Source organism: Ceratotherium simum, chromosome 17 (genome assembly GCF_057802395.1).
Source record: "Ceratotherium simum simum isolate JZ-2026a chromosome 17, ASM5780239v1, whole genome shotgun sequence".
NCBI classification, from domain to species: domain Eukaryota; kingdom Metazoa; phylum Chordata; class Mammalia; order Perissodactyla; family Rhinocerotidae; genus Ceratotherium; species Ceratotherium simum.
Genome location: NC_141916.1, coordinates 59136222 through 59162342, shown reverse-complemented (window position 1 = coordinate 59162342; position 26121 = coordinate 59136222). Strand labels below are relative to the sequence as shown.

Below are 26121 nucleotides of genomic sequence, written 5' to 3'. Positions count from 1 at the left end.
GTTTATATAAAAAGAAAAAATAAATTAATTGCCAACACTTAGATATCAAGAGATTTATAGGTGAAGGGGGTCAAAAAGTACAAACTTCCAGTTATAAGATAAGTAAGTCTTGAGGACGTAATGTACAGCATGGTGACTACAGTTAACAATACGTATCGTATATGTCAAAGTTGCTGAGACTAGATCTTAAAAGTTCTCATCACAATAAAAAAAATTTGTAACTATGTATGGTGATGGATGTTAACTAAACTCATTGTGGCAATCATTTCACAATATATTCATAAAATAAATCTCTATGGTGTACACCTAAAACTAATATAATGTTATATGTCAATTATATCTCAATTTTAAAAAAATTTATATAAAAATCTAGATTCTCTGGGGAAAAAAACAGATGCTTGGGTAACATGAGGCTCACATCTTGCATGGTCACAACAAGCTGGAATTAAAAGTGGCTGCCTCTTTAGACAAAGCATGTGGCCCCTAGTTCATCACAGTTCTATCTCTCCTATTGTCTTACACGCTTCACTCACTTCTTTTATTTATGATATCTGCCCACAGAGCCCGAGGGTCAGGTACCATAAGGTATTTGAATAGTACTTTGTAAACTGTTAAGTGCTGTATATTAGTTGATGGTGTTATTACTGCTCAAGATATATACACAGTTATCAACAGAGTTGGGGCTAGAGCTCAGGTATCTTCACACTCAGTGTAGTGTTATTTCTGTGGTACCACCTTGCTTCATACAAAGAAGTAAACAAGACAGCAACAGTTACAGAATGGGAATTTCTATATTTGAAGAAATAGCCACACCAATGAGAATAATTTGGCTTAGAATAAATAAAACTAACAACAACCGTAGTACAATGAGTGAATAGCTTCTCTTTTTCTTTCCTCCTCCCCTCTCATGTTTCAACTTAATGCCCAAAGGAGGATGAATGTGTGAATGAAAAAAACCATAGAACGGCTTTGCTAATGATAAGGAAAAAAACTGATTTCATGGCTAGGAAATTCCAAACTACAAAGTTGAGTCTGGAAGTGAAGATTACAGTAGAGATTAAGCCGAGGAAGCAGAAGCAATTCCAGGAGTAAGGACAGTGAATGAAAAATGCTTTGCATCCAGTTCCTTTCAAACAAATCTGGATGCCATCAGCAGGAAAATTCTGGCTGATCTTCATGTTTGTAGTGGTTTAGAGGAAGAAGTATAGTATTGAATACTTAATACATAAAAATCTAGAACTCAAAGGAGATATGATAATTAAAGTGATTAACGTTTTTATCTGACCAAGTCAATAACGGGTGTTGAATCATTAAATACTGATTGAATCTTCTATGCTGTCAACTTCTGAATATTGTATATTCTAACTAGACAGAAGGTTTTTACTTTCTATGGTCACAAAATAACAGGGACTGTCAGGAGATAATGTCATACACGACAGCTGACGTTGATGCTTGTGTACACAGCAAATACAGGAGAAAGTAGGCACTGTGAAGTGCAACACAGAAGGAGTTCTCCAGCAGCGCCTAGCATAAATGTGTTCTCTGAAGAATGTCTGCTCAGTCAAGCAAAAGGTACCTGGCATTATAAATGTGTGGTTAACAAATAGATACTTGAAAGCTCTCAAAGGCTGGTCTCATTATCAAGAATTTAAACTGCTTAGTGAGATGGTAGATGCCAACGACATTTTCCTTTCGACACACAGCTTCTGTAGCACTCCAGCGACTTTAACATTTGCTATTTCTTTTTCCCTTTGTTCACTAACAACTCAGGAACTCTTTGTAGCTTTACTCTATTACTGTTCTCTTTTTACAGAATGTAAAAATTTTATTGTTCTCTCTCCAATTTTAGATGTCACTTTTAAGCTAGTTTTAACATTATGATGAATGAGTTTTTCCAGTTGTTTCAGAATTGGTGACCAGGGCCCAAAGCTAGGAACAAAGAAGAGCTAATAAACAAACTACATTATAAAGAGAGGTTACTAACGGGTGGCAGAAAGGCACAACCGTCCACCAGTCCAACACCTCAGCACTTGTCTTTTTTAGTCTGAAACTGGTGTGAGGGTGATGCTAGGAATCTTGATGTCATGAGAAGTATATATTCATGCATAAGAGGTCCCCTTTGCCTAAGCTAACTGAGAGGGGCTCAAAGAGAATGCTATCCTAAATCTTAGAGTATTCAATCCTAAAGATTGGATGTGAGTACAAGAAGATTGGCATCTCATTCCTTTGTTTGGCATACTTAGGCATCAGACTTGTTGATTTGCTCTGTGCTTATCTGAGGAGGAAAAAAGGCAACTGGAGATAGATGGCAGGATGGACAGAGAAGCACTGAGGCAGCCTAAATATTCTCACTATTTGGCATGGCAAAGATGCATGAGTTTCCTGTGGGTCAAGTGACATTACGGAAAGCAGCCAGGTTTGTGTCTTTTGGTTACTGCTCTACCCCAAGGGGGTCAATGGTGGCCACAGAAGCAGCATCAGAGGACTGCAAGAATATTAGAGGACCCCAACACCAAAGGAAGAAGAAAAAAAGGGAATGAAAGAGAACAGAACTCGTCCTTTTCCACTGCATGCCCCTCACGTGAGCTGAGGTAGGGAAGAGTAGATGAAATGACTTCTGCTTTGTTGTCTGATCTGCTTTCTGAGGTCATAAATTAATAGTCTTCTCTAGAGTTTAATATAAATATGAAATCATACAGTATGTATTCTATGTCTGGATTCTTTCGCTCAGTGTGTTTTTGAGATTCATCCACATTGTTGTGTGTATTTGTAGTCCATGCCTATTTACTGCTGAGCAGTATTTCATTGCATGAATATACCAAAATTTGTGTATTCATTTACTTGTCATGGTAGCCAACCTTCAAGACAGCCTGCAATGATCTCCATCTCCAGTTAGTCACATCATTGTGTTGTTCCCTCCCACACTGTAGAGGGTCGGTCTATGTGATCAACAGAATAAGGTAGAAGTGATCGTACGTCACTTTTTTATTTTATTTATTTATTTATTTATTTTTATTTTGTGAGGAAGACTGGCCCTGAGCTAACATCCAATGCCAATCCTCCTCTTTTTTTGCTGAGGAAGATTGGTCCTGGCTAACATCCATGCCCATCTTCCTCTACTTTATATGGGATGCCGCCACAGAATGGCCCGACAAGCGGTGTGTCAGTGCACGCCTGGGATCCGAACCTGTGAACCCCAGGCAGCCGCAGCGGAGCATGTGCACTTAACCACTGTGCCATGGGGCTGGCCCCTGTACGTCACTTTTGAGGCTACCATTTTGTGACTTACATTTTGGTTGCTCTCTTCTTCTCTTGGATCACTTGTTCAGGGAGAAGGCAGCTGCCAAATCCTAAGTAACCCTAAGGAGAAGCCTAAATGGTGTAGAGCCAAGAGCCACATGAGTGAATTTGGAAGTGAATTCTGCAGACCCAGTCACGTGTTCAGATAACTGTAGACCTGGCCAATAGCCTGACTGTAAACTCATAAAGATCCTTAGACAGAACAACCAGCTAAGCTGTTCCCAGATTCCTGACTCTCAGAAACTATGTGAGGTAATAAATGTTTGTTGTTTTAAGACACAAAATTTAAGGTAATTTTTATGCAATAATAGATAACTAATAGATTTTGGTAACTGGGAATAGGGTATTGCTGTAACAAAAACCTAAAATGGAGTGGCTTTGAAATTGGGCAGTGGCTGGAAGCTAGAAGAAGAGCTGGAAAGATTTTGAGGAGAGTGTTAGTCAAAATCGAACATGTCTTGAATAGATTGTTAGTAGAGATATGGGCTTTGAGAAGGTTACCAGTGGGGTCTAAAAGGAAAGTGAGGAATATGTTATTGGGATCCTTGTTATGCAATATCAGAACATTTAGCAACAACATCGCTTGCTGCTATGTGGAAAGTAAAAACTGTACCTAATGAACTGAGTGATCTAGTTAAGGAGACGTCTAGCCAGAGACCTAAAGGTGTGTCCTGGTTCCTTCTTGCTTCTTATAAGAGAGGAGAGAAATGCACTAATGTGGCCACCCCAAAGACAGCTTAGCTTGATCTTTTTATGTGTTTATGGGAATTTACAAACAAAGCCTGATTCTAATAATACTTTTTAAAAACCTCCTTACATATATTATAACAAACTGAAAGCAAAAAAATTAGACCAGTATATCACACAGTACATTCCCTAAATTAGACAATATTTGGCCTAAAAATAATTGTTCTTTGTGATGCACTTCCCTTTGATAGTTTATTTGTCAAAACCATGAAGCCCCCACTAGAAATAATAGGTGTAGAATATCCTAACTGTACAGTTTATTTCAGGATGTCATCTTAAGGTCTAAGTGCAATATTACAATAGTCAACAAAGCACACTCTGCCTTCAAATGCCTTAAATTTTAAGAGTCTTAAGTTCCTGCCTCCATAAGAATATTTAGTCCTCTATTGATTCAGAAAGGAGGGAAGGGCAAGGGAATGGAAGACTGCTATAGGAAGCAGCTAATGAAACTGACTAGATATGTGTCTTTCTCTGGCTCACCACTATAACACAGAATGATGGCAACCCAAGATTCTACATTATGTATGTGGCTTTCAAGGCTGATTCTCCATTACTCTTATTGGCAACAAACTTCCATGAAGAATTTCATTCATAAGGAAAAGGCTTTAAATGAGTAAGTAGCCAACTGAAGTGTCTAATTTCTTGGCTAGTCAAAAGGATTTTTCATACATCAATTTTTTTCTTTTAGGAAAAGAGAATAACAAATCCAAAATGGTGACTTTCATTAAACTGGGATTGTATCAGTAGATAATTAGTACGTCCTCACACTATTTTAGCTTCATTCAGGAACAACCTATGTATACTACAGAGAGTCAAACAATAAGTTTGACAGGTAAGAATCCCATAATTTACTGTGCTCCAACTTGGTAGTCCTAAATGTTACTCCAATAGGTGGGTCAGGGCCTGGGGCTAACAATTTGGAAACCAAATCTGAGCTTTTTTTTTTAAAAATGTATCTGACCCATACTTTCATTCTTCAGAACAATGTTGAGCCAGTTCCACCCAAAATTTAGTAAATAAGAACAAATCACATTTCTATATATAAAACAATAGATTACATTCTTTATTCAAAACTATGAGATACGTATAGGAAGACACATTCCAAACAAAATAAAATGATTTGAGCTTGGCTTGCTTAGAATCAATACTAAAACAGCATTTCCTTTCACAGAAACTGTGATAAAAAACCATGGCACCAAAGTTGGAGTTGGAACAAGTGGTAATATTTTGTTGTTGCAGCCCTCAGTACCAGACACAGGGAATTTACTGAACTTTCAAAAATTTATTCTCCTTTGGACCATGAATAAGCATGAGAAATTGTAGTGCAAAGGAGGATTTATTTGGAAAGTTCCAAGTGCCTAGACTGGTTATGATAAAAGTGACTTTTCAACCATAACTTCACAGCACATCACACTACTATAATAGACAGTAGCCTTCTATGATATGAGAAAGAAAAGATAGATGATTTAAATATTTCTGTTTAAAGGTGGGCCAATGGTCAGCCCTATAATATGTGAGAAAAAAGGTCTGAAGTCAAAATAAGAAAGGCATTACCCTATATACACATTCTATTCACTAAGAACAAGGGAGTAAAATAACCCAAAATAAAGGAAGTAAAAGAGAACAAGTCCATATTATAGGATAAATTGTTTCTGAGTGAGATATGTGGATGGAACATTGAATAGTCATTACCATTAACCAGAATTCTAACAAGGATGAGGAAGTCTGAAAGAATGTATAAACGTGGGTTTACAGATGAGTGAACATATGCTGAGCCAGACTGAAGTGCCAATTCAAAGCACAGGCTCGTTTCCTGGGCCTCACCATTGGTTGTCACAGTCCTTAGCTCTACCTGACAAAGTGATAAACAAAAGTAAAAGTGTCATGCAAGGTATCATAAATAGCTCCTTGCGAGACTAAAAAACTGTTAACCAGAGAGTGGGCAGATCTTAATAAAAGACAATACTTAAAGTATAATTCATTTAATTCAGATATTTGTTCATATTGTACCTATTGAAAACACTTGAGACAACAGTGAAGTACCCCCTTTCCATCAAGAACTTAGAGATTAGGGAAATAAAGTGGTCTTGTGAGGGTTAAACAAGTAAAATATACACAACACAATAGGAAACAAAGAAAGTATGTGAAACTGCTTGACTGAAGAGTGCAGGATGACCACCAATGCCAATCAGGATCACCTGGGTGTACTTGCAAGGAGGCAGAACTGGGACAACTGGAAAAAGACTGTGTGAACAGAAGGGTGATGTTCAGCCTGGAATAGTGAAAAGGAAAACCAAAGAGAACAGGAGCAGACTCTGGTCAACTGAATACTGTGGAGATGAATCTTGACGTTAGTATCTGTTTGACAATCAGCTAACTTCCCCAAGTGACAGACACCTTTCTGCAGACTATGTACCAAGAGATCTTAACACATCACACAGCTCTGCACTTACATACTACTCTTCTCAAAAAGATCTTGGTTCTCTTTGAAGATACTAATTGATCTTCAAATTTCACTTAATAGGAATAGGAGAGAGATAACATTCATTTTATACCTGGGAGAAATGAAGCAAAAACACACAGCAACTCATTCAAGTTTTTTCTGTAACCACTAAACAAGTATGTACGCATTATGATTCTTCAGGCCTACTTAGTCATCTTAGCTATCCTTAGTCCATTTATAATTCTTCTATTGAGCATAATGGAAACTGACAATTTGTTCAGAAAATATGAAATAAGAACAAATTAAAATTAGAGCTCTAAATTAGACAGACTGAGCAATCTGAGATTGTGTGACAAATTACTGATACGTTTTTTTGCTCCGTATTCCTGTACAATATGAAAGAAGTACAGCTTCTCTGCCAAACTAGGTAACCTGAAAATGCTTATGTGACAAAATATTCAGAAATGCTGAATAAAGTAGCTGAACTTCCAATAAAGAGAAGTCCCCAACAGCCATGTTGGTTTTGCTTACCCTTGTATCACCAGCACCCAGGAAAGGGCCTGGCACATAGTAAGCACTAAAGAATAATTGGTGAATGTTGGTAAATAAATTTAGAAGACAGTCTGGAAGGATCTGTTAACAATAAAGTGGGTGGGTCAAGGAAGAATAAGTTCCTGGACAGCAGGGAATGTGCTAAGGCTTAGGCGTGAATTAACTAGCCCTAATTGACGTTAGTATCTGTCTAATTAGGAACACTGATATGGCAGTATAGGCTATCTATGTTCAAGTACAGCTCTACTCTTCTTATAAACTTTTGATTCCCATAGCTGATTTATGCAGTTAGCTGATTAGTGCCTTGATTTTACCTTCTGTGAAATGGAACTATACTATTAATAATGTTTTCCTTATAGGAGATCTTGTTAGAAAATGATGACAGAATTCTGCAAGCACGCCAAAGGGAGCAAAGGGATACTCAACATTACAGATAGCCAAGTGTGAGTGTGTAAATAAAAGATGTGAGGCTGTCCTGACTTTTTATAAAGATCTTTCTTTAACTCCACTGAATTTTTGATGTCAGTATAGAGTAGGTTTCAGGCAGTACTCTCTGGTAGTTCACTTACTACTAGATGTCAGTAGCAGAGCAGACTCCTCAGGTCCGGAGGAGAATGGAAATACGAAAAGTATAAAGAACCACAGGTTTAATGCTGACAATAATTTTCATAATACATTATGAATATGAGAAATTAATATTTGAGAAGAAAAGGTTAAAGCCTAAAACATTTTATGTGATGTAATTCAGAAGAAGTTATGGATTTAAAAAAAAATAACCAATCAAAAATTTGGGCTTCTCATCATGAGTGAACTGATTCATATACTTATCTTACTTAGACCTAATTTGGCATTAACCTATTACAGAAAGTAGAGCATCCGCTCATGGAACTCACGAGTTGAAAAGTCCATAGTGAATACCATCAACAAGCACTAAGTTTCCAGGGTAATCTGTGATTATGAAAAATTAGCATTTTAGAGGTGGTTACTTCAGACTAGTTTTAAAAAGCATAATGATTTTCTAGTTTTTGTTTTCTTTAAAAAGCAACTCATCCTGGAAAGCAACTAAATTAATGCAGTCTAAATCTTGAGTGGTTACCTAACTATTCTTTTAAAACAATAGTTTTGAACCCATAGGACCCTGAAATGACTATTCTGACTGGCTGCTCTCAGAAGGGGACTATAATCGCTCTTATTTCATGTATGTCATGTTCACAGGTAATGAAGGTTTAGGGGTACCAGACCCTAAGTGGATGATTCTCTTAACCCCGTATAAAGGCCAAAAAGACTGGCCACACAAGCTACCTTCTAGATAGCTGCAGGGTCAGAATATCTCTTCACTACCCATAGGTCAGGGATCCAGGGAATCAAACTTTCCTCTATGATCACTCTGAATTTGAAAAGTCTCCATAGATTCAGGGTGGTCAAAACCTCTAGGAGGCTGGCTCCTGGTTGGTGCTTTTAGGAGTGGTTTGCAGACTGCTCAAAGTAGGCAGAATGTGCAGCATTCCTGGGTGCATACTGTTAGAACCACAGCATGTTTAGTCCTGATAGAGTACTGCCATCTCTAAAGACATAAAAGAAGCTAAATTATACCTCACTGTTATTTTGTAGCTTCACGTTCATAGTACTTCTCTTGGTAATTTGTAAAACAGGGATAAATCACATCATTTTTTTTGTGTGTGTGAGAAAGATGGGCCCTGAGCTAACATCTGCCAATCCTCCTCTTTTTGCTGAGGAAGATTGGCCCTGGGCTAACATCCATGCCCATCTTCCTCCACTTTATATGGGACGCCGCCACAGCATGGCTTGACAAGCGGTGTGTCCGTGCACGCCCGGGATCCGAACCGGCGAACCCCAGGGCGCCATAGCGGTTGCACTTAACCGCTTGCGCCACCGGGCCGGCCCCCACATCATTTCTTTTTTGTTTCAGGTTCTTCATAGGCAGAAAGAGAAGGGAGAGATTGGAGTATAAGTAAATACCCTTTCCTATCTCTCAGGGGAACAAATGAGTGTCATAAGAACTTGAAATAGCATTGTTTGTATTATAATTCCAATACAACCTTTATAATTACCAACTGTCTGGAATTTCCACATATGATGGGAAGAGTAACAAGAGAATTGGTTATACCAGAGGGGAGGGTGGGGGAGAAGGGCAAAAGGGATAATTAGGCACATGTGTGTGGTGATGGGTTGTAATTAGTATTTGGGTGGTGAACATGAGAACATGATGTAATCCACGCAGAAATAGAAGTGTGATGTACACCTGAAAGTTATACAATGTTATAAACCAATGTTACCACAATAAACAAAAAAAAAATTTGAAAAAAAAAGAAGAGAATCGGTTCTAATTCTGGTTCCACCACTTAGTCCTTGTGGAAATTTCACCAAAAAAATTTCATCTTTTGGGGTCTCAAATGCGTCATCTATATAATGAGGATAATATTATCCAGAGTTGTGGTGAGGACTAGATATGATATATATAAAGCAACTGTGCCGAGCATATTACAGTCAATTGATAAGTGGCAGCCATTTTTGTAGTTATTCCATTTTCACACAATTCTGAAAAGTTATACCAGCCAGGGATAGTATGCAAATGGAAAGCCACAAAACTAGAAAGTGAATGAAATAGAATACATGCTTGGGAGTTGTAATTTTCCTAGTGCTGACAACTTCGGGCAGGTGGGCATTGAAATGATGCTCTTCAATGATGAAAATGTAAGATTTAAGAAAGACATATTAGATTTATTTTTTCAAATGCTATTATTATAATGTATCATTAAAAAAACAGGTAGAAAAAAGGAAGGATAAAATGTACTATTGTACATCTTGTTCTCCTAACTGCTCTGAGAACTATGTTCTTCCTCAGAGGAGTAGAACACAATGTGCTGGTTGCGTAATTCTGAACACTACAGCCATGTTGAAAATTAAATAAAGTATCAGAGATGACTGAGAACGAGAGCCAGTTACTGAAACCTCCCTTCCTTCAATGTAACGCACATCACCTAGAGCATGGTTCTCATGTGGAACAGGGATCTTGGAGAGGGAACAGAAGTGGGGATCTAAGTGTTTTAAGTATTTAATTTCACACCAATCCTGTAAGGTAGGTAAAGTTATCCAAATTTTACAGATGAGGAACATGAATCTAAAGAAGTAATCGTGTAACTGGTAAAGGGACAGCTAGAGCTACAACCTAGGTCTGATTAGCTCTCTACCAGGCCGTTACTGGGAAGTAAGACATTCATTTTCCATTAATACAATATTTGACACACAGTAGATGCTCAATAAATCTGAAATGAATGGGCAAATAAATCACGTAATGCAAGGATGATTTGCTGAGGCTGTCAGCAGGAAAAGATGGTAAGGCCAGGGAATATCCTCTACAGAATGGTTTTGCCAAATGTTGAGAACAACTAGTACTTTAAAAACTAGACTGTAAGCTTCTTCAAGACAAGTACTGTGTCTTGATATCCCTCATGCCTAGAAAATGTTGGAATAAAAGAATATGTTGTCTGACATTTAATCCTAATGCCGAGTATTATAAAATTGTAGTTGTAAATGAGATTGTCTAGACTCAAATCAAATCAGTGTAAGTTTGTAGCCTTTACTCTTATAATGTTATAATTGACTTTTAAAAACAGAAAAAAACCATCTAGCCTGTCTTCAAAAGCCCAATCTGCCCATGACACATCTGTAAACAGCACATACAGGCAGAGCCAGACTCCACACTAACAGCAAATACAATATGGAGGTTGTAAAATTCTTGAGGGGAAAGGAGAAAATAATGCTGAGAGAAAGGCTATCTTGTGACAGCTGCTGCGGCTAAACAGATTGTGTTACTGCTTTCCAGGTTTCTATCTGAGTTTACATTAAATCCATCGTGGGTGCCTGACAATCAGAGTGGGGGCTTCTTCATGACTTATAATCTGAACACATTGGTTGGCACCTACCACAGCACATCTGGAATCTGTTAGACAATCTTTAGTTTTTATTTTTTTCACTGGCCCTGGCCCCTTCCTCTGATGTGGCCTCTCCAAGTGCTGCTTTGCCATGAATGAGTTAAGGAGACAAGTTACCCTGGAGGGGTAAGTAAATTGGGACTATCTTAGAGGGTGACCCCCAAATCTGTAAATCCCTTGTTGCTTCACTTCTTTCTGAGAATAGAAATCACACATGAATGCCAAGAGCCCATCAGGCTGGGGCAGCTCCATGTACTGGAAAGCCTGGTCAATGCTGACTGTTTCCTTATTAGGAAATGGCCTTTAGATTGAGGCACATTCCAGCAATTCAAAAACTAGAAGCTTTAAATTAAAACAACATTGGTGCCATATCCTCTTTCCAAAAGGCCTCTCCCTTGTCCAAAAGTTAGTACATACACTTAGAGAAATTAAAGAATCAAAATGTCTTTGGCACGACCTGTTCCTTCTTGCTCACAGCATCCCAGACACCTTTTGAGAGGGCAAGAATATGAAACTTTACATGGAAGGGAGACAGAAAAACACTGTTAGGAAGGACTCCCAAGAACCACATTATCTTTCTCCGTACAAAGATTGCATCACTACGGAATATTCAGGGCATATATTTAGTTGTAAAGATATCAGGAATCTTTTAGCCACTCCTTTCTAAGGTTATAAGTTCATGGATTACTTAATATCCTTAACTTTCACCTAATAAAAACATATCATCTTGAGAGCTAAGTAATCAAAAGCCACTGTGAATGAGATACAGTACTCTTGGCTGCTAGACATTTTATTCTATTTGGTGTCTTAAGGTGGAGGGACCATAAACTACTTAAATCATATGTCTATATATTCAGGCCTAACTACTTAAGAGAACTCACATTACTAAATATATATACTTACAAACTAGTGAATGAATGCCTTTGCTCAACAATACCCTTCTATTCCATGTTATCAGCTTTCCCCCACTGCTTTATTGAGGTATAACTGACAAATATAAATTGTATATATTTAAGGTGTATGATGTGATATTTTGATATATGTATATATTGTGAAATGATTACTACAATGAAGCTAATTGACGTTTTCATCACCTCACATAATTACCATTTTTTTGTGTGTGGTGAGAACACATAAGATCTACTCTCAGCAAATTTCAAATATACAATTCAGTATTATTAACTATAGTCAGCATGCTGTACATTCGATCTCCAGAAATTATTCATCTTACATAACTGAAACTTTGTGGCCTCTAACTAACATCTTCCCATTTGCCCCACTGCCTAGTCCACGGCAACCACCACTCACATTATCAGCTTTGATAAGCCAAATTTCAGTTTTGAACTGGACAGATGTCTTTAATAATAAGCACATTCTTCTTGTTTTACTTAACAGGCATCCAAATACTAGATGATGTCCTCTTTCTGTTACAAATTATTTTAGGACACTGGAAAAGTTTTCTTTTACTTGTAAATAAGCAATGGGTTGTTTTTTGCTGGTTATTTATCTCTCCTACAGAAAAGGGACATCTTTTGGTATTTTCTTGGCAAATCAACCACATAAATAAATATAAAGTCTATTTCCAAGCAGTTTTTTTTTTTTTTTTGTGAGGAGATCAGTCCTGTGCTAACATCTGCCAATCCTCCTCTCTTTTCTTTTTTTTTTTTTTTTGCTGAGGAAGACTGGCCCCGGGCTAACATCTGTGCCCATCTTCCTCCACTTTATATGGGATGCCGCCACTGCATGGCTTGCCAAGCAGTGCGTCGGTGCGCGCCTGGGATCTGAACTGGCGAACCCTGGGCCGCCACAGCAGAGTGCACGCACTTAACCACTTCCACCACTGGGCCAGCCCCCAAGCAGTTTTAATATGGGTCTACAAACAGAGAAAATATCTTGTCTAAATATTGATACTTGTTAATTTGAACATTAAATATTATGCCAAAATACTATCAACTGATGACTGATCCTCCAAAGTTGAAAAGAAGAAATTCCCTCACTTGAAAAATTTTACCAGTCTGATTACTTCAGGCAGAAGAGCAAAACCTAGGCAGGCAAAATGCACAGAAAATGTGACTGAGAACACACGAGATAATACTGGACGATAGGATTGTAGACACTGCAAATAGTACAGGAATGGCCAGTGAAGAGCATTAAAGATAAAGAAGAGGACTCAGATTTAAAAATTCAGCTTTCGGAGGAGTGAAGTCAAGATGGCGGGGTAAGCAGACTCTGAACTCACCTCCTCCCGTGGACACAGCCAATTTACAACTACTCGTGGAAAAATGACTCCTGAGAGAGAACTGAAAACTGGATAAGAGGAACTCTTGCAACAAAGGACAACCCTAATTGAGGTGGAAGAGGCAGAAACTCCCTTCTGGAGAGGAAAAACGCCGCCTTCACAAGCCGCCAGCTTCACGGCCGCCCGGGAGCAGCCCACAGGTACGCAGACCTCCCTGGAGGCATGGGGCCCTGAGCCGGGGAGCGCCCCCACTGTGGGCATTTGGTGGACCGAGCACAATCGAGATGAGTGGCATAATATCTGACTTTGCCTGCTACTAAAACATTGGGGAGTACCCCCAGAAAAGCTGGTTCACAAAGAAATTAAAACCGGCACTTAAAGGGCCCATGCACAAACTCACCCGTTTTAGAAAGCAACTGAAAATCACCAGAAAGAAAGGTGCATAGTGCTTTGGTGAAAAGACACTCACCTGATAGGCCCTGAGTGCATCTTGGTGAGAGGTGAGAACTCTCCAGGGACTGGGACATTGGCGGCGGCCATTACTGTGGCCTGGTGTGGGCGTGCTGACACAGACACCATTGGAGTTCTCCCTGGGGCCTGCTAGCCCAGGGTCTGCCCCACCCACTAGAGCACTGATTTAATCCAGCTCAGCAAGGGCAGGCTGCCCACCCTAGAGACTGGCCCCACCCAACAACAAGCCCTGAGGCAACTTGTGGGCCTGCATAGATGGTGACTGGATTCTCTGCAGCCTGGCAACTGAGCCCACTTCAATGGGGGAAGGCGTGCACAAGGAGCGGGTGGAGAGTGTGGGGCAGTGGTGGAGTGTGTGGGGCTCCCGCTGTGGAGAGACTGGGTCCACTTCAGGAGCTCAGGGCGTGCACACGGGGCAGGACTGTGTTGACTGTGTGTGTGGGCCGGTGGGCGGCAGGGCTTGTCAGTTGCAGAAGACTTGTGTTTCTCAAAGACCCACATAGGGGGTTTGCCCCACCTTCCAAAGCCTGAAACAATTGGGTGCTCCCGTGCCTGACGCCAGCCCCACCCAGCTGCAATCCTCAGAGAGCTGACAAGAGACCTAAGGCTGGAGGCTTATAGCAATTGTAAGCCCGTGAGCCTAACAAACTGCCACGCTGGGGGCCTACTCATTTAAAAGAAATACTGCAACACAAATGTGGTATTAGAACTTGCAGCCAACTGTGCTGGGGCTCCCCACACCTGATAAAGAGACTGAAGGACCCACAACAACTACAAACAGTTGAGCATTACAACAGCTGACCAGGAGCATAACTCGGCCTACCTGGGTGCATACAGGGAAAGCAAACAGGCCACAACAGAAGGACACACGTAGCCCACATAGGGGTCACCCCTGGAACATGGAGAACTGAGGGAAGCACACTGCAGGACTCCTAAGGCATCCCTTGTATAAGGTCACCTATCCAAGAGCAGGAGAAGTAGCTGACCTACCTAATACGTAGACACAAGCACAGGGAAAGAGGCAAAATGAGGAGGCAAAGGAATACATTCCAAGTAAGGGAACAGGACAAAACTCCATAAAAGGAACTAAGTGAAACAGAAATGAGCAACCCACCCGATAGAGAGTTCAAACTAAGAGTGTTAAGGATGCTCACTGATGTGGGGAGAAGAATAGATGAACTCAGTGAGAATGCCAAACAAGAGAAACCCAAAGAGCCCCACACCAAGACACATCATAATCAAAATGTCCAGAATTAAAGATAAAGAGAGAATCCTAACAGCCGCAAGAGAAAGACAAGTAACATACAAAGGAAGCCCTATAAGGCTATCAGCTGACTTCTCAGCAGAAACCTTACAGGCTAGAAGAGAGCGGCACGATACATTTAAAGTGAAAGGAAAAAACTTACAGCCAAGAATACTCTACCCAGCAAGGTTATCATTCAAAATGGAAGGAGAGATCAAAAATTTCGCAGACAAGCAAAAATTAAAGGAGTTTGTCACCAAGAAACCAGTGCTACAAGAAATGTTAAAGGGCCTGATTTAAGGGGAAAAGAGAAGAACACAAATAGGAAAAATTATCTATTTCCATGATAAGAGGGTAATGGATACAAATGCACAAAAAAGAGATTAGATATGTATCAAAAACATAAAATGAGGGAGGAGGGGAGTTAAAGAGTAGAGCTTTCAGACAGAAGTCAAACTAAAGAGACCGTCAATTCTGTATAGAAGGAGAAAGGAACAGAGAAGGACTACTAAAACACTGAGGAAAAAAAAAAGTCAGAAAATGGCAGTAAGTACATACTTATCAATAGCTACTTTAAACGTCAATGGAATAAATGCTCCAACTAAACGGCATAGGTGGCTGATTGGATAAAACAACAAGACCCATATATATGCTGCATACAAGAGACACACTTCAGACCTAAAGACACTCACAAACTGAAAGTGAAGGGATGGAAAAAGATACTCCATGCAAATGGCAATGAAAAGAAAGCTGGGGTAGCAGTACTCATATCAGACAAAATAGCCTTTAAAACAAAAACTGTAAAAAGAGACAAAGAAGGGCATTACATAATGATCAAGGGAACAATCCAACAAGAGGATGTAACACTTGTAAATATCTACGCACCCAATGTAGGTGCACCTAAATACATAAAGCAATTAATAACAGACATAAAAACAGAAATAGACAGTAACACAATAATAGTAGGGGATTTTAACACTCCACTTACACCAACGGATAGATCATCCAAACAGAAGATCAATAAGGAAACACTGGCCTTAAATGACACACTAGAACAGATGGACCTAGTAGATATATACAGAGTGTTCCATCCAAAAACCAAAGAATACACGTTCTTTTCCAATGCACATGGAACATTCTCCAGGACTGATCACATATTAGGCCACAAAACAAGTCTCCATAAATTTAAGAAGACTGAAATAATACCAAGCATCTTTTCTGAAAGACAACCTAACAACTGGGAGAAGATATTTGCAAACCATACATCTGATAAGGGGTTAATCTCCAAAATATATAAAGAACTCATGCATGTCAACAACAACAAAACTACCAAACCAATTAAAAAATGGGCAAAAGACCTGAACAGACATTTCTCCAAAGAAGATATACAGATGGCCAACAGACACATGAAAAGATGTTCAAAATCATTAACTATCAGGGAAATGCAAATCAAAACTACAATGAGATATCACCTCACGCCCGTCAGAATGGCTATAATTAACAAGACAGGAAACAACACGTGTTGGAGAGGATGTGGAGAGAAGGGAACTCTCATACGCTGCTGGTGGGAGTGCAAACTGGTGCAGCCACTATGGAAAACAGTATGGAGATTCCTCAAAAAATCAAGGATAGAACTACCATATGATCCAGCTATTCCACTGCTGGGTATTTATCCAAACAACTTGAAAACACCAATGCGCAAAGATACATGCACCCCTGTGTTCATTGCAGCGTTATTCACAATAGCCAAGACTTGGAAGCAACCTAAGTGCCCATCTTGGGACGAATGGATAAAGAAGATGTGGTATATAGACACAATGGAATACTACTCAGCCATAAGAAACGATGAAATCCAGCCATTTGTGACAACATGGATGGACACTGAGGGTATTATGCAAAGTGAAATAAGTCAGAGGGAGAAGGTCAAATACTGTATGATTTCCTTCATTAAGTAGTAGGTAATAACAATAATAAACAAACACATAGAGACAGAGATTGGATTGGTGGTTACCATGGGCGACGGGGGGAGGGAGGAGGGCAAAAGGGATAATTCGGCACGTGTGTGGTGATGGGTTGTAATTGGTATTTGAATGGTGAACATGATGTAATCTATGCAGAAATAGAAGTATAACGATGTACACCTGAAATTTATACAATGTTATAAGCCAATGTTACTGCAATAAACAAAACAAACAAACAAAATTCAGCTTTCTCCTTAGTTTCAAACGGAAATATTTTCCCCCAGTTTTTAAATTGTGGTAAAATATACATAACATAAAATTTATCATTTTAACCATTTTTAAGTGTATAGTTCTGTCCATTAAGTACATTTACATTGTTGTGCAACCATCATCAAAAGGGAAACTTTTAGATTTTCTTTTCAAAGATGACAGTCCTTACATCAATTTTAAGTATTAAATCTGGGGACGGTTTAGGTTGGAAAAGAAAAGGGCAATATTTGCTCTTAACTTCAAGCTTACCTAGCCCTGAATAACTAGAAATTGTTTAAATAAAAATATACTTAGTGCCTTCTGTAGTAGGAATCTGACTGGATGTCAAAAAAGAGCCTTTTTTTTATTTCAAATGGGCAGAATTTCACTAACTTCACCTAGCCATTGCACACAGTTAAAAAACATTTTCATAGAAAACTTCTGACATCTTCTAAACCAGTCCTTTCACCAAGGATACTCTACATTTCCTAGACATAGCCAGAGATTTGTGAAGAAGATCAAAGTCTTTGCTTATGAAATTAACTAGATACAAAGATCAGATGAGACCTTAAAATACAAGCTGGCAAAGACATGAGTCCCACTGCCCCTCCTCCACTGGACCTTCCCTGGCATTTAATTCTACCTGCTGCTTGAGCTGCTGTACCAGGCGATCCTTCTCCCGCTTCAGAGCAGCCACCTCCTCTTGGGTCTTTTTCTTAGAGGATGAAAGCTCCAAAAGAGCTATATTGGCATCTTTTTCACTAATGGCAGCCAGAAGAGCTTCTTGCCTGCAAAAGAAAGAAAACGCCAAGACTTTCATTTAACCCTCACTACAGTCCTTTGAAGTTACTATTATTATTACCCCCATTTTATGGGTGATTAAACTAGGGCTTAGAGAGCTTGTATAGCTTGCCCAAGATCACACTTGAAGTAAATGGTGCAGCCAGGAATCCCACTCAGGTTTTTCTGACTCTAAATGTCTTTATTATGTTGTTATACTGACATCTTAATAAAGAGTTCCTAGATGTAAACTTTAAAAGTAAAAAAAGTTAATGACTTGTTTTTAAGTAAGAATAATCCTGTCACCTATACACTTTTCCCATTTAACTCATTCTTTGGATAAGTATTCTATAGCTTCCCAGCAAATTGAGGCATTACTGAAACTGAAAACACTTTTTTATGCATAGGGTGTGTAACAAATTGTAAATGTTAGTAAATAAGATTTAGAAAAATCAGCCAGCCATCTGTTCCTGGGGCTTTCTGAATACCTATAACTCTTTTTATCTCATCAATGCAAATAAGTTTCCAGTCGTGGCTTTATTTGGCAATAAGCTGTACAATCTGACACAATAACTTAAACTTTACAGATTCCTTGTGATTTAGCTAACTACTTTTTGGTTCATATCCAGAAGGAAAAGAAGATGAAATTTAGTAGGGAGTGAACATGAGAAAATAACAAAATAATCAGAATGAAGTTGGTGAACAATTAGTCTACAGTCCAAAATGCATTCCTCAATAGATCATCTTCTATGTAAGTCATCCATAAGAAGACAGATTTGATTTACAGGAATTATATAAGTGGCCTGAGCGTTTGATCTGAGGAAATGCTGAATCTGAGAATGCACTGCCCAAGTTTAACCTTGCTTCTGACTTTTGTTAAGATAATTATGCCTCAATAGCAGTCATATGGAAGAGTTTTGGTTTAGCCACAAACTAGAAGACTATCTTTTAAATTTTCTGAGAAGGATATTCTGTATTCTGGATGGGTAGATCTGGGGAACTCCAAACAAGCGGTACTAACAAATAGCGGTTGTAGATCAGTTTACATCACGGAAATGAAGATCTGTTTCACCAGTCTTTGCTGTTGGAAGGGAAGAAGATTCTCAGTGACTCCAGTATAACTTTCCACTATCCTCACACTCTATATAATTCTAAGAAACAGCAGATGGCTTATCCCATGAAGCTCTAGTCAACACCAAAGGGATAGCGATAGTCTAAATATATCCACTGACCACTTGAAAAAAATATGTTAAGTGGTGAAATGAGCTTAAAGGTGAAGGAGTTCAAGATGGTCTCACTATGCACAGTTTCCTGTTGATTGCTGTCATCTGTTCCCTTTTGGGAAGCTCGAAGACTGACAAAGCTGGAATGAGAAATGCGCTTTCTCAACAAGGGTGCTGCATTTCTGTGCACCAATAGTCAGAATTACACACTTAGCAGCAGGCAAATAACAGAAGATGAATGAAAGATAAATTACTCTATTCAGTTAGACCGAGTCATGAGCACCTTCGCTGAATACAAGATACAAAGGTACTGGGATCTGAGTTCCATTCTGTGCTTAAGGAAAGCACCATCATATGAAATAGTAGTAAAAATTATTCTATATTGTTGAAGCATCTTGACTGAATTCCGAATTCTTTTATAAATGATATGCTTGGCTAGTTAGCGTGGCACAGTTAATCTATGGGTAAAATGTCACATTCCCAAACTGCAATAGGATATAACAGGTGACAATTCAGATTCTAAATTTTAAAATAAAGAATGTGGCACTGGAGGCTGAGCCATTGGAATAATGCCTTTTAAATAAGATATAATTTGAAGTTTTTTCTTTTTATATACAATTCAAATAGAAATTTTATTATGTCATTGATGCTATTTATTTTTTATTGAGCATTGCTAATATACTATGAACTACACAGAATCAAACTTTCTCTCTCATACCCATGGCTCTCACCTTCTAAAAATTCCCTAACAGATTAACATACCATTGTCCTTTCCATTTTAAAAGTATACTCTTGACATTGATTTCTTCATGTGTATGTGCCTAAAAAGGGCAATTCATAGTCAAGAGAATAAAATGTTTTGATTATACATTGTACATGTAATCATATAAACTCTCAGTATCTTTTATGGGTATATTGGCTTTTAAGTTCTTCTTTTGTTTTTGGAAAGTGACAGAGATAGTATTAATATCTTGTCTACAATTTTAGTACATTTGAAATGGACACTTATAGGGAAGAACAACCTCTTGAAAAAAATTTGGAGGAATAGTAAAGGTGATAAATAGTAACAGCCATCTAACTTTTTGAGAATAAAAAAAATTATTCTTCCCTTAATATATCTGATAGAAAAGACCATATGGTGTAGTTGAACTTACGTGGTTAAGTTTTACAGAGAGCACTCAAAGTATCTAAACTACAAAATTTTGTTAAAGGCACCCTGCTTTTCAGTGGGAATGGGATTCAAAGTGAAAAAAAAAAAAGCAAACTACAAAAAGAATCTTATTGTAGTAGCCACCTACTCCTAATATAATTGCTTCTTTGAAAAAATATATTTTCTGATAAAAGTAACATGCATTCAGGGCCAGCCCGGTGGCACAGTGGTTAAGTTCACACGCTCCACTTTGGTGGCCTGGGGTTTGCCAGTTTGGACCCTGGGCGCGGACATACTCACCGCTGATCAAGCCATGCTGAGGCGGTGTCCCACATAGAAGAACTAGAAGGACCTATAACTAGGATATACAACTACGTACTGGGGGCTTTAGGGAGAAAAAAGAACCAAAAAAAAAAAAGAGGAAGATGGGCAATAGATGTTCGCTCAGGGCCAATGTTGCTCAAAAAAAAAAAAAAAAAAAAAAGTAACATGCATTCATTGAAGAAAAACTGGAAGATACAGAAAGAAGAAAATAAAAATACCAGAAATAGTTCTTTTTCAATCAGAGTCAATTGCTTGAGATCTGGAAGTCACCTATTCCTATTCTAATATGGCTATTTTAAAGAAAAATGAAGCTTGATGGGGATTAATAATTGACTTGAAGAGCTTTACTAACTAAAGGCTATCCACAGAAAAGGAGGACTTGCTGGTGGAGCAAGCTCTGACTTCATTTCCCATGAGCCCCTAGGGAGTAATACAAGCACATAAAATATGAAAGGTAATATATGTATGCCACAAGCCCAGGGCAATATAAGAACTGCAACGCTCTTCCTGCCAAATTACTCCTTGTTCTGTTAGTGTCTTTTCCTCAGTAAAAAAAAAAAAAAGAAAAAAAAAATTGAAAATGTGGACACACAACGTTTCAAAGTGATTAGCAACCCCCTACTGCATGATTAACATGCCATATTACTTGCATAATGAGTACTAGTAGCAGAAATCCAACTTTAAGTCATTCAAGTGGTCTATTCACTCCCTCCCTGGTGCTTTAAACTACCAGAAGAGTTGAACCTGCCCTTTGACCTGCAAATTCTAATAGAATCAAGATGTCTCTAAAGTACTCTGCTGTGGAATTTGAGCTAAAGAAATAGTAAGACCACCCCCTATCCCCTTACCCCTTCTGAGCAAATTTCAGAGAAAAGAGGCAAACATCCAAGGCAAAAGGAGCTCAAAGTCTTTCTGATAATTCCTGAATCCTTGAGAATAATACAACATTAGCCTTCTATCACTAGTAAATGAGATACATAATCAGTGTTGGAATGATGGTAGTTAACAAATTAAGAGTGAGTCTTAAATATGTGTGTGTGTTTAATAGAAATGCAGGACAGAAAAGGAGTATGAATGAAGGGGTGTTACCAACGTTTATATTCCCCTCTTCCTCAACTGGGTATTTCAAATTGAATGATTAAATAATCATGTTTCATAAATTCCATAATCCTGAAAACATCAGGAAAGAGATCAGATGAAAACAAGAATGAGATCAGTAGCTTTGGACGTATTATTGTCATGGACATGTAGTCACAGTTAAATGACTCCAATTTTAAGATAAATGTGAAACCTAAATTCTCTTATAAATGCCTCCTTGATTCTGATGCCTCCTTTACTTGTTATTTAACGAATCAACTACCCAGAGTGAGTAGTAAACTACTAGGCCATCTCTTCCACTCTTTCATCTCATTTTCTGAAGAAATCCTTTCAATCATTATTTTCTCCAACTTCTCTCACAGAGGTCTCAGAGAGTATGGCAGATACACTACCTTAATTAAGCTCAGTGAAAACCAGTCTGAAGTTGAGGCTCTGTGGGTAAGCCTGACTCAAATGCCTGATCTTTCAAACTTTGGTCCCTGAACGTATATTATCTCCTCTTGAGGTCACCTTTATTTAGATACCCAGAAATATTTTTAATGTAAAATGTCAGCACTACATAAAGTTTTCCATCCACCATAACAGATTTCCCTTTCAATGTTAATTAAATCACCATATTCCTTGGTCCATATGCTTACAACATTTAAATAATTGATTTCTTCTTTGCTCTCCATAACCAACATTCAAGTTTTGTTGGTTCATCCTTTCTAATAGTTTTTAACGAACTCACTGCTTTGTATCTGCATGTTCACTATCAGAGTCACTACCAGCCTTTTATCATGGCCTGTATTATTCTTAAAACCCCTTCTCTGATTTCCCCATCATTCGATACTGTCCTACTCTTCTAACGTCATTTTATCAGGTTTCTTACCACATCAAATGCTTTGGCCAAATATTTGACCAGCTACCATTTTCAACCTATTTCTTCCTCACTGTTCTCCAAAGACCATGTGTCACCGAGTTACTACTTGTTTTCACTTAGGTTTATGCTATGCTCTCTACCTGAAATGGCTGTAGCTTTCTCTCCTTCAAAATCTGGTTCCTCATCTGACTGCTAATTTCTCTCTATTCATCATTTCCTTTCAGCACTTTCACAGTTTAGATTATATTAACAGGCCTTTGCTCTGTAAATGTCCTTCAATTAATTCTTCTACATGTGCAGGGTCTGCTTCCCCAACTATATACTATGTTTATGGCTTATGTCTTCAAAAATTTCTTTTACTATTTCTATGAGTTTATTGGTCTTTTAATTTATTAGCTTACTAATTTTTAAAATTTTTTAATTGTGGTATCATACACATAACATAAAATTTACCATCTTAACCATTTTTAAGTGTACAGGTCAGTAGTGTTAAGTACATTCAGACTGTTATGCAACCAATCTCCAGAACTCTTTTTATCTTGCAAAACTTAAACTGTACCTATTAAACAATTCCCCATTCTCCCCTCCCTCCAGCCCCTGGCAACCACCATTTACTTTCCATCTCCATGAATCTGACTACTCTAGGTATCTCATATAAAGGAAATCATACAGTATTTTTCTTTCTGTGACTGGCTTATGCCACTTAACATAATGTCCTCAAGGTTCAGCCTTGCGGTGGCATGTGTCAGAATTTCCCTCTTTTTCAAAAGCTGAATAATATTCTACTGTATGTATACACCACACTTTGTTTATCCATTCATCAGTCAATGGACATTTGGGTTGGTCTACCTTTTGGCTATTGTGAATAATGCTCCTATCTTTAATTTTTTAAATATGTTACTTTCCTTCTAGTGTCTTGGCTCATGGCTTTGAACACCAGAAGCTTGCAAATATTATTCATTTTTTGCATTGCATGTGCCTAAATGGCTTACAATTTTTTTTTCTTTTATTTGGGCAGCAGTTACTCTCCATACTCTGTATACCCTGACATTATTTGCCAGTCTTCCTCTTTTGTCTAAAGCCTTTGCTTAGAAATAACTGGAATACAAAATCCATGAAAGCAGGATCTTTGTCTGTTTTGTTCACTAATGTATCCCAAGTGCCAAGAATAGTTCCTGGCATGGAGCAGGCTCTTCATAAATGTATCTTGAACCAATAGCTCCTTCAATTATGACTCCATTTCTATTTGTTGTGGTGGTTTCCCAACTGTTCCAATGTTTTCACTTATTTTGAAGCTGTGTTTCACCATATTTTTTTTTTTTTTTTAAAGATTTTATTTATTCAGTTTTTCCCCCCAAAGCCCCAGTAGATAGCCGTACGCCATAGGTTCACATCCTTCCAGTTGCTGTACGTGGGACCCGGCCCCGCGTTGGACGGAGAAGTGGTGCCTCGGGGCGCTCCCGGGATCCGAACCCGGGCCGCCAGCATCAGAGCGCGCGCACCCAACCGCCAAGCCACGGGGCCGGCCCTTCACCATATTTTTAAGGCTTTTTTTTCAGTCCAGAAGCATGGAAGGCAAGCAAGCAGAGAGTTCGAGTTGAGAATACCAAATTTTGAAAACATGAAAGAAACCAAGACTAGAAAGAGACCACAAGCTCTGGCCAATATACATTTCATTTAACAAAGAGTTTTGTTTTTCTCTACCTAGATGGATGACAACTAGAGTAGTAGGTTCAATTCTGGATGCCATAATTTAAGAGGCAATGTAAAAGTAGAGGGTATCCAAAGGAAGGTGAGAGGAAGGGGTTATAAAAGGGCATGTTAATCCAAAAGGATTTACCCATACAGCATGATAATTATCAAAATAGCAGGAACAGGAGCCAGCCCTGATGGCCCAGCGGTTAAAGTTCAGGGCTCTCACCGCTTCAGTGGCCCGGGTTTGTTTCCTGGTCATGGAACCACACCAGCCGTTTGTCAGTTGCCATGCTGTGGCGGCAGCTCACATAGAAGAACTAGAAGGACTTACAACTAGGATACACAACCATGTACTGGGGCTTTAGGGAGTAAAAAAAAAAAAAAGAGGAAAACTGGCAACAGATGTTAACTCAGGGCAAATCCTTCTCTGGAAGAAAAAAAAAAATAGCAGGAACAGGAATAGCAGAAATAAGATATTTAATCTGTTTCTCTACAGGGTACAAATGACACTAAAGGGAGGAAAGTCATAAAGATAACATTTCAGTTTATAAAATGGACATATTAACTCCTGTTAATAAATAGAATTGGGAGATCTAAAAAAAGATAGAGGTTCCCATGACTAGATGTTTAAAGAGATTATCAGAGATACTGTATAAGTGATTTTGGTCTGAGTGGAGAGTCTGTCCTTCTTAACTGTAAGATTTCACTATAACTAATGAGATGAGATAGTAAATGATAGGTACCAATAAACCATCTGGGCAGTAAATGCTGAAGTAATACGGTAGTCAAAGAAATTACCTTCAACCAAGGACATGGGAATTGAGATGGGCCTTATTTTGACAAATAAGAAAGACACAGAAAGTGGCAAGTGTAAAAAAGTGTCCTCATATGGGAGGACACACTGCAGAACTAGATTAGAGGGTTTCTATAGCGAAAGGAACCAGTGAGAGAGAAGCTGAAAAGGTAGCTTTGAATCAGAGTACAGATGATCTGGAATGGCAGTAAGGAATAAACATAGATTGTGAAATCCTTGAGAGTTCTAACCAGAACCTGGCAGGCAGAGGGTACTCAAAATGCTAAATAAGGAATGATTTGATTTTGAATATATTACAGGAGCATCAAAAGTTCCAGAAAAGTAAACCAAGGTTTTAGAAAGACTAACTTGGAGACAAAGAGGAAAGATTAGAGAATTCTGGAAACAGAAAGGTCAGCATGCTACTGTTAGAGATGTATTATGAGTAGAATTCTTATTCTTAAATTATTTTTAAAGAACGAAGAATAAAATGCTGCTGTTTGACTCTTGGATTCAAGAGTCACAGGGAAGACTATGATAAATTGCTATACTATTCAATGAATATGAAATATTTAAGTATCACATTTATGTTTTGCTGCTGGAAAGTAACTTTCCAATGTCACCAAATATAGACTATCTTAGGGCATTTAATCCAATAGTGCATGCTGGGGTCCTGCCTAGTGTAACCTTGCAGCGCAGTGGCAAGGCCTTTGCACGGCACAAGTTTGAATCCTCTTGTTTACTGCTTGTCTCATGTCTCCTGAAACAAGGGAAAGAAATTGATCTATATTAAGAAATACACTGACATGAGGATGTGTAGAGAAGTTATCCCAATATGGCCTGACTTTTATTTTTCAGAAGTCCCTGAAAACAATCAAAATCCACATAATAAAGGCAGAAACTGCTGATAGTTATAGCTCAGTAAATGAGGTTGACTGAACAAAATTTTGTGTGGAAAACCTGTGTTCAGTTTTTCTCCTCACTTTTTCTGAAAAATGATCATTCCAATCCACTACAGATTATGACAAGTTTGGA

The 26121-nt window shown here is 38.5% G+C and overlaps 1 protein-coding gene across 12 annotated transcripts in view; it reads right to left on the bottom strand.

Moving 5' to 3' along the window:
- The window catches only part of ERC1 (ELKS/RAB6-interacting/CAST family member 1), a 567884-nt gene that overhangs the window by 138822 nt on the left and 402941 nt on the right, over window positions 1-26121 (bottom strand). For all 12 annotated transcript variants that reach the window (XM_087442948.1, XM_087442946.1, XM_014793927.2 and 9 more), the window contains one exon: window positions 17805-17949. In XM_087442948.1, coding sequence (XP_087299074.1) covers window positions 17805-17949 — 145 coding nt within the window. The remainder of the gene's footprint in view (window positions 1-17804; window positions 17950-26121) is intronic.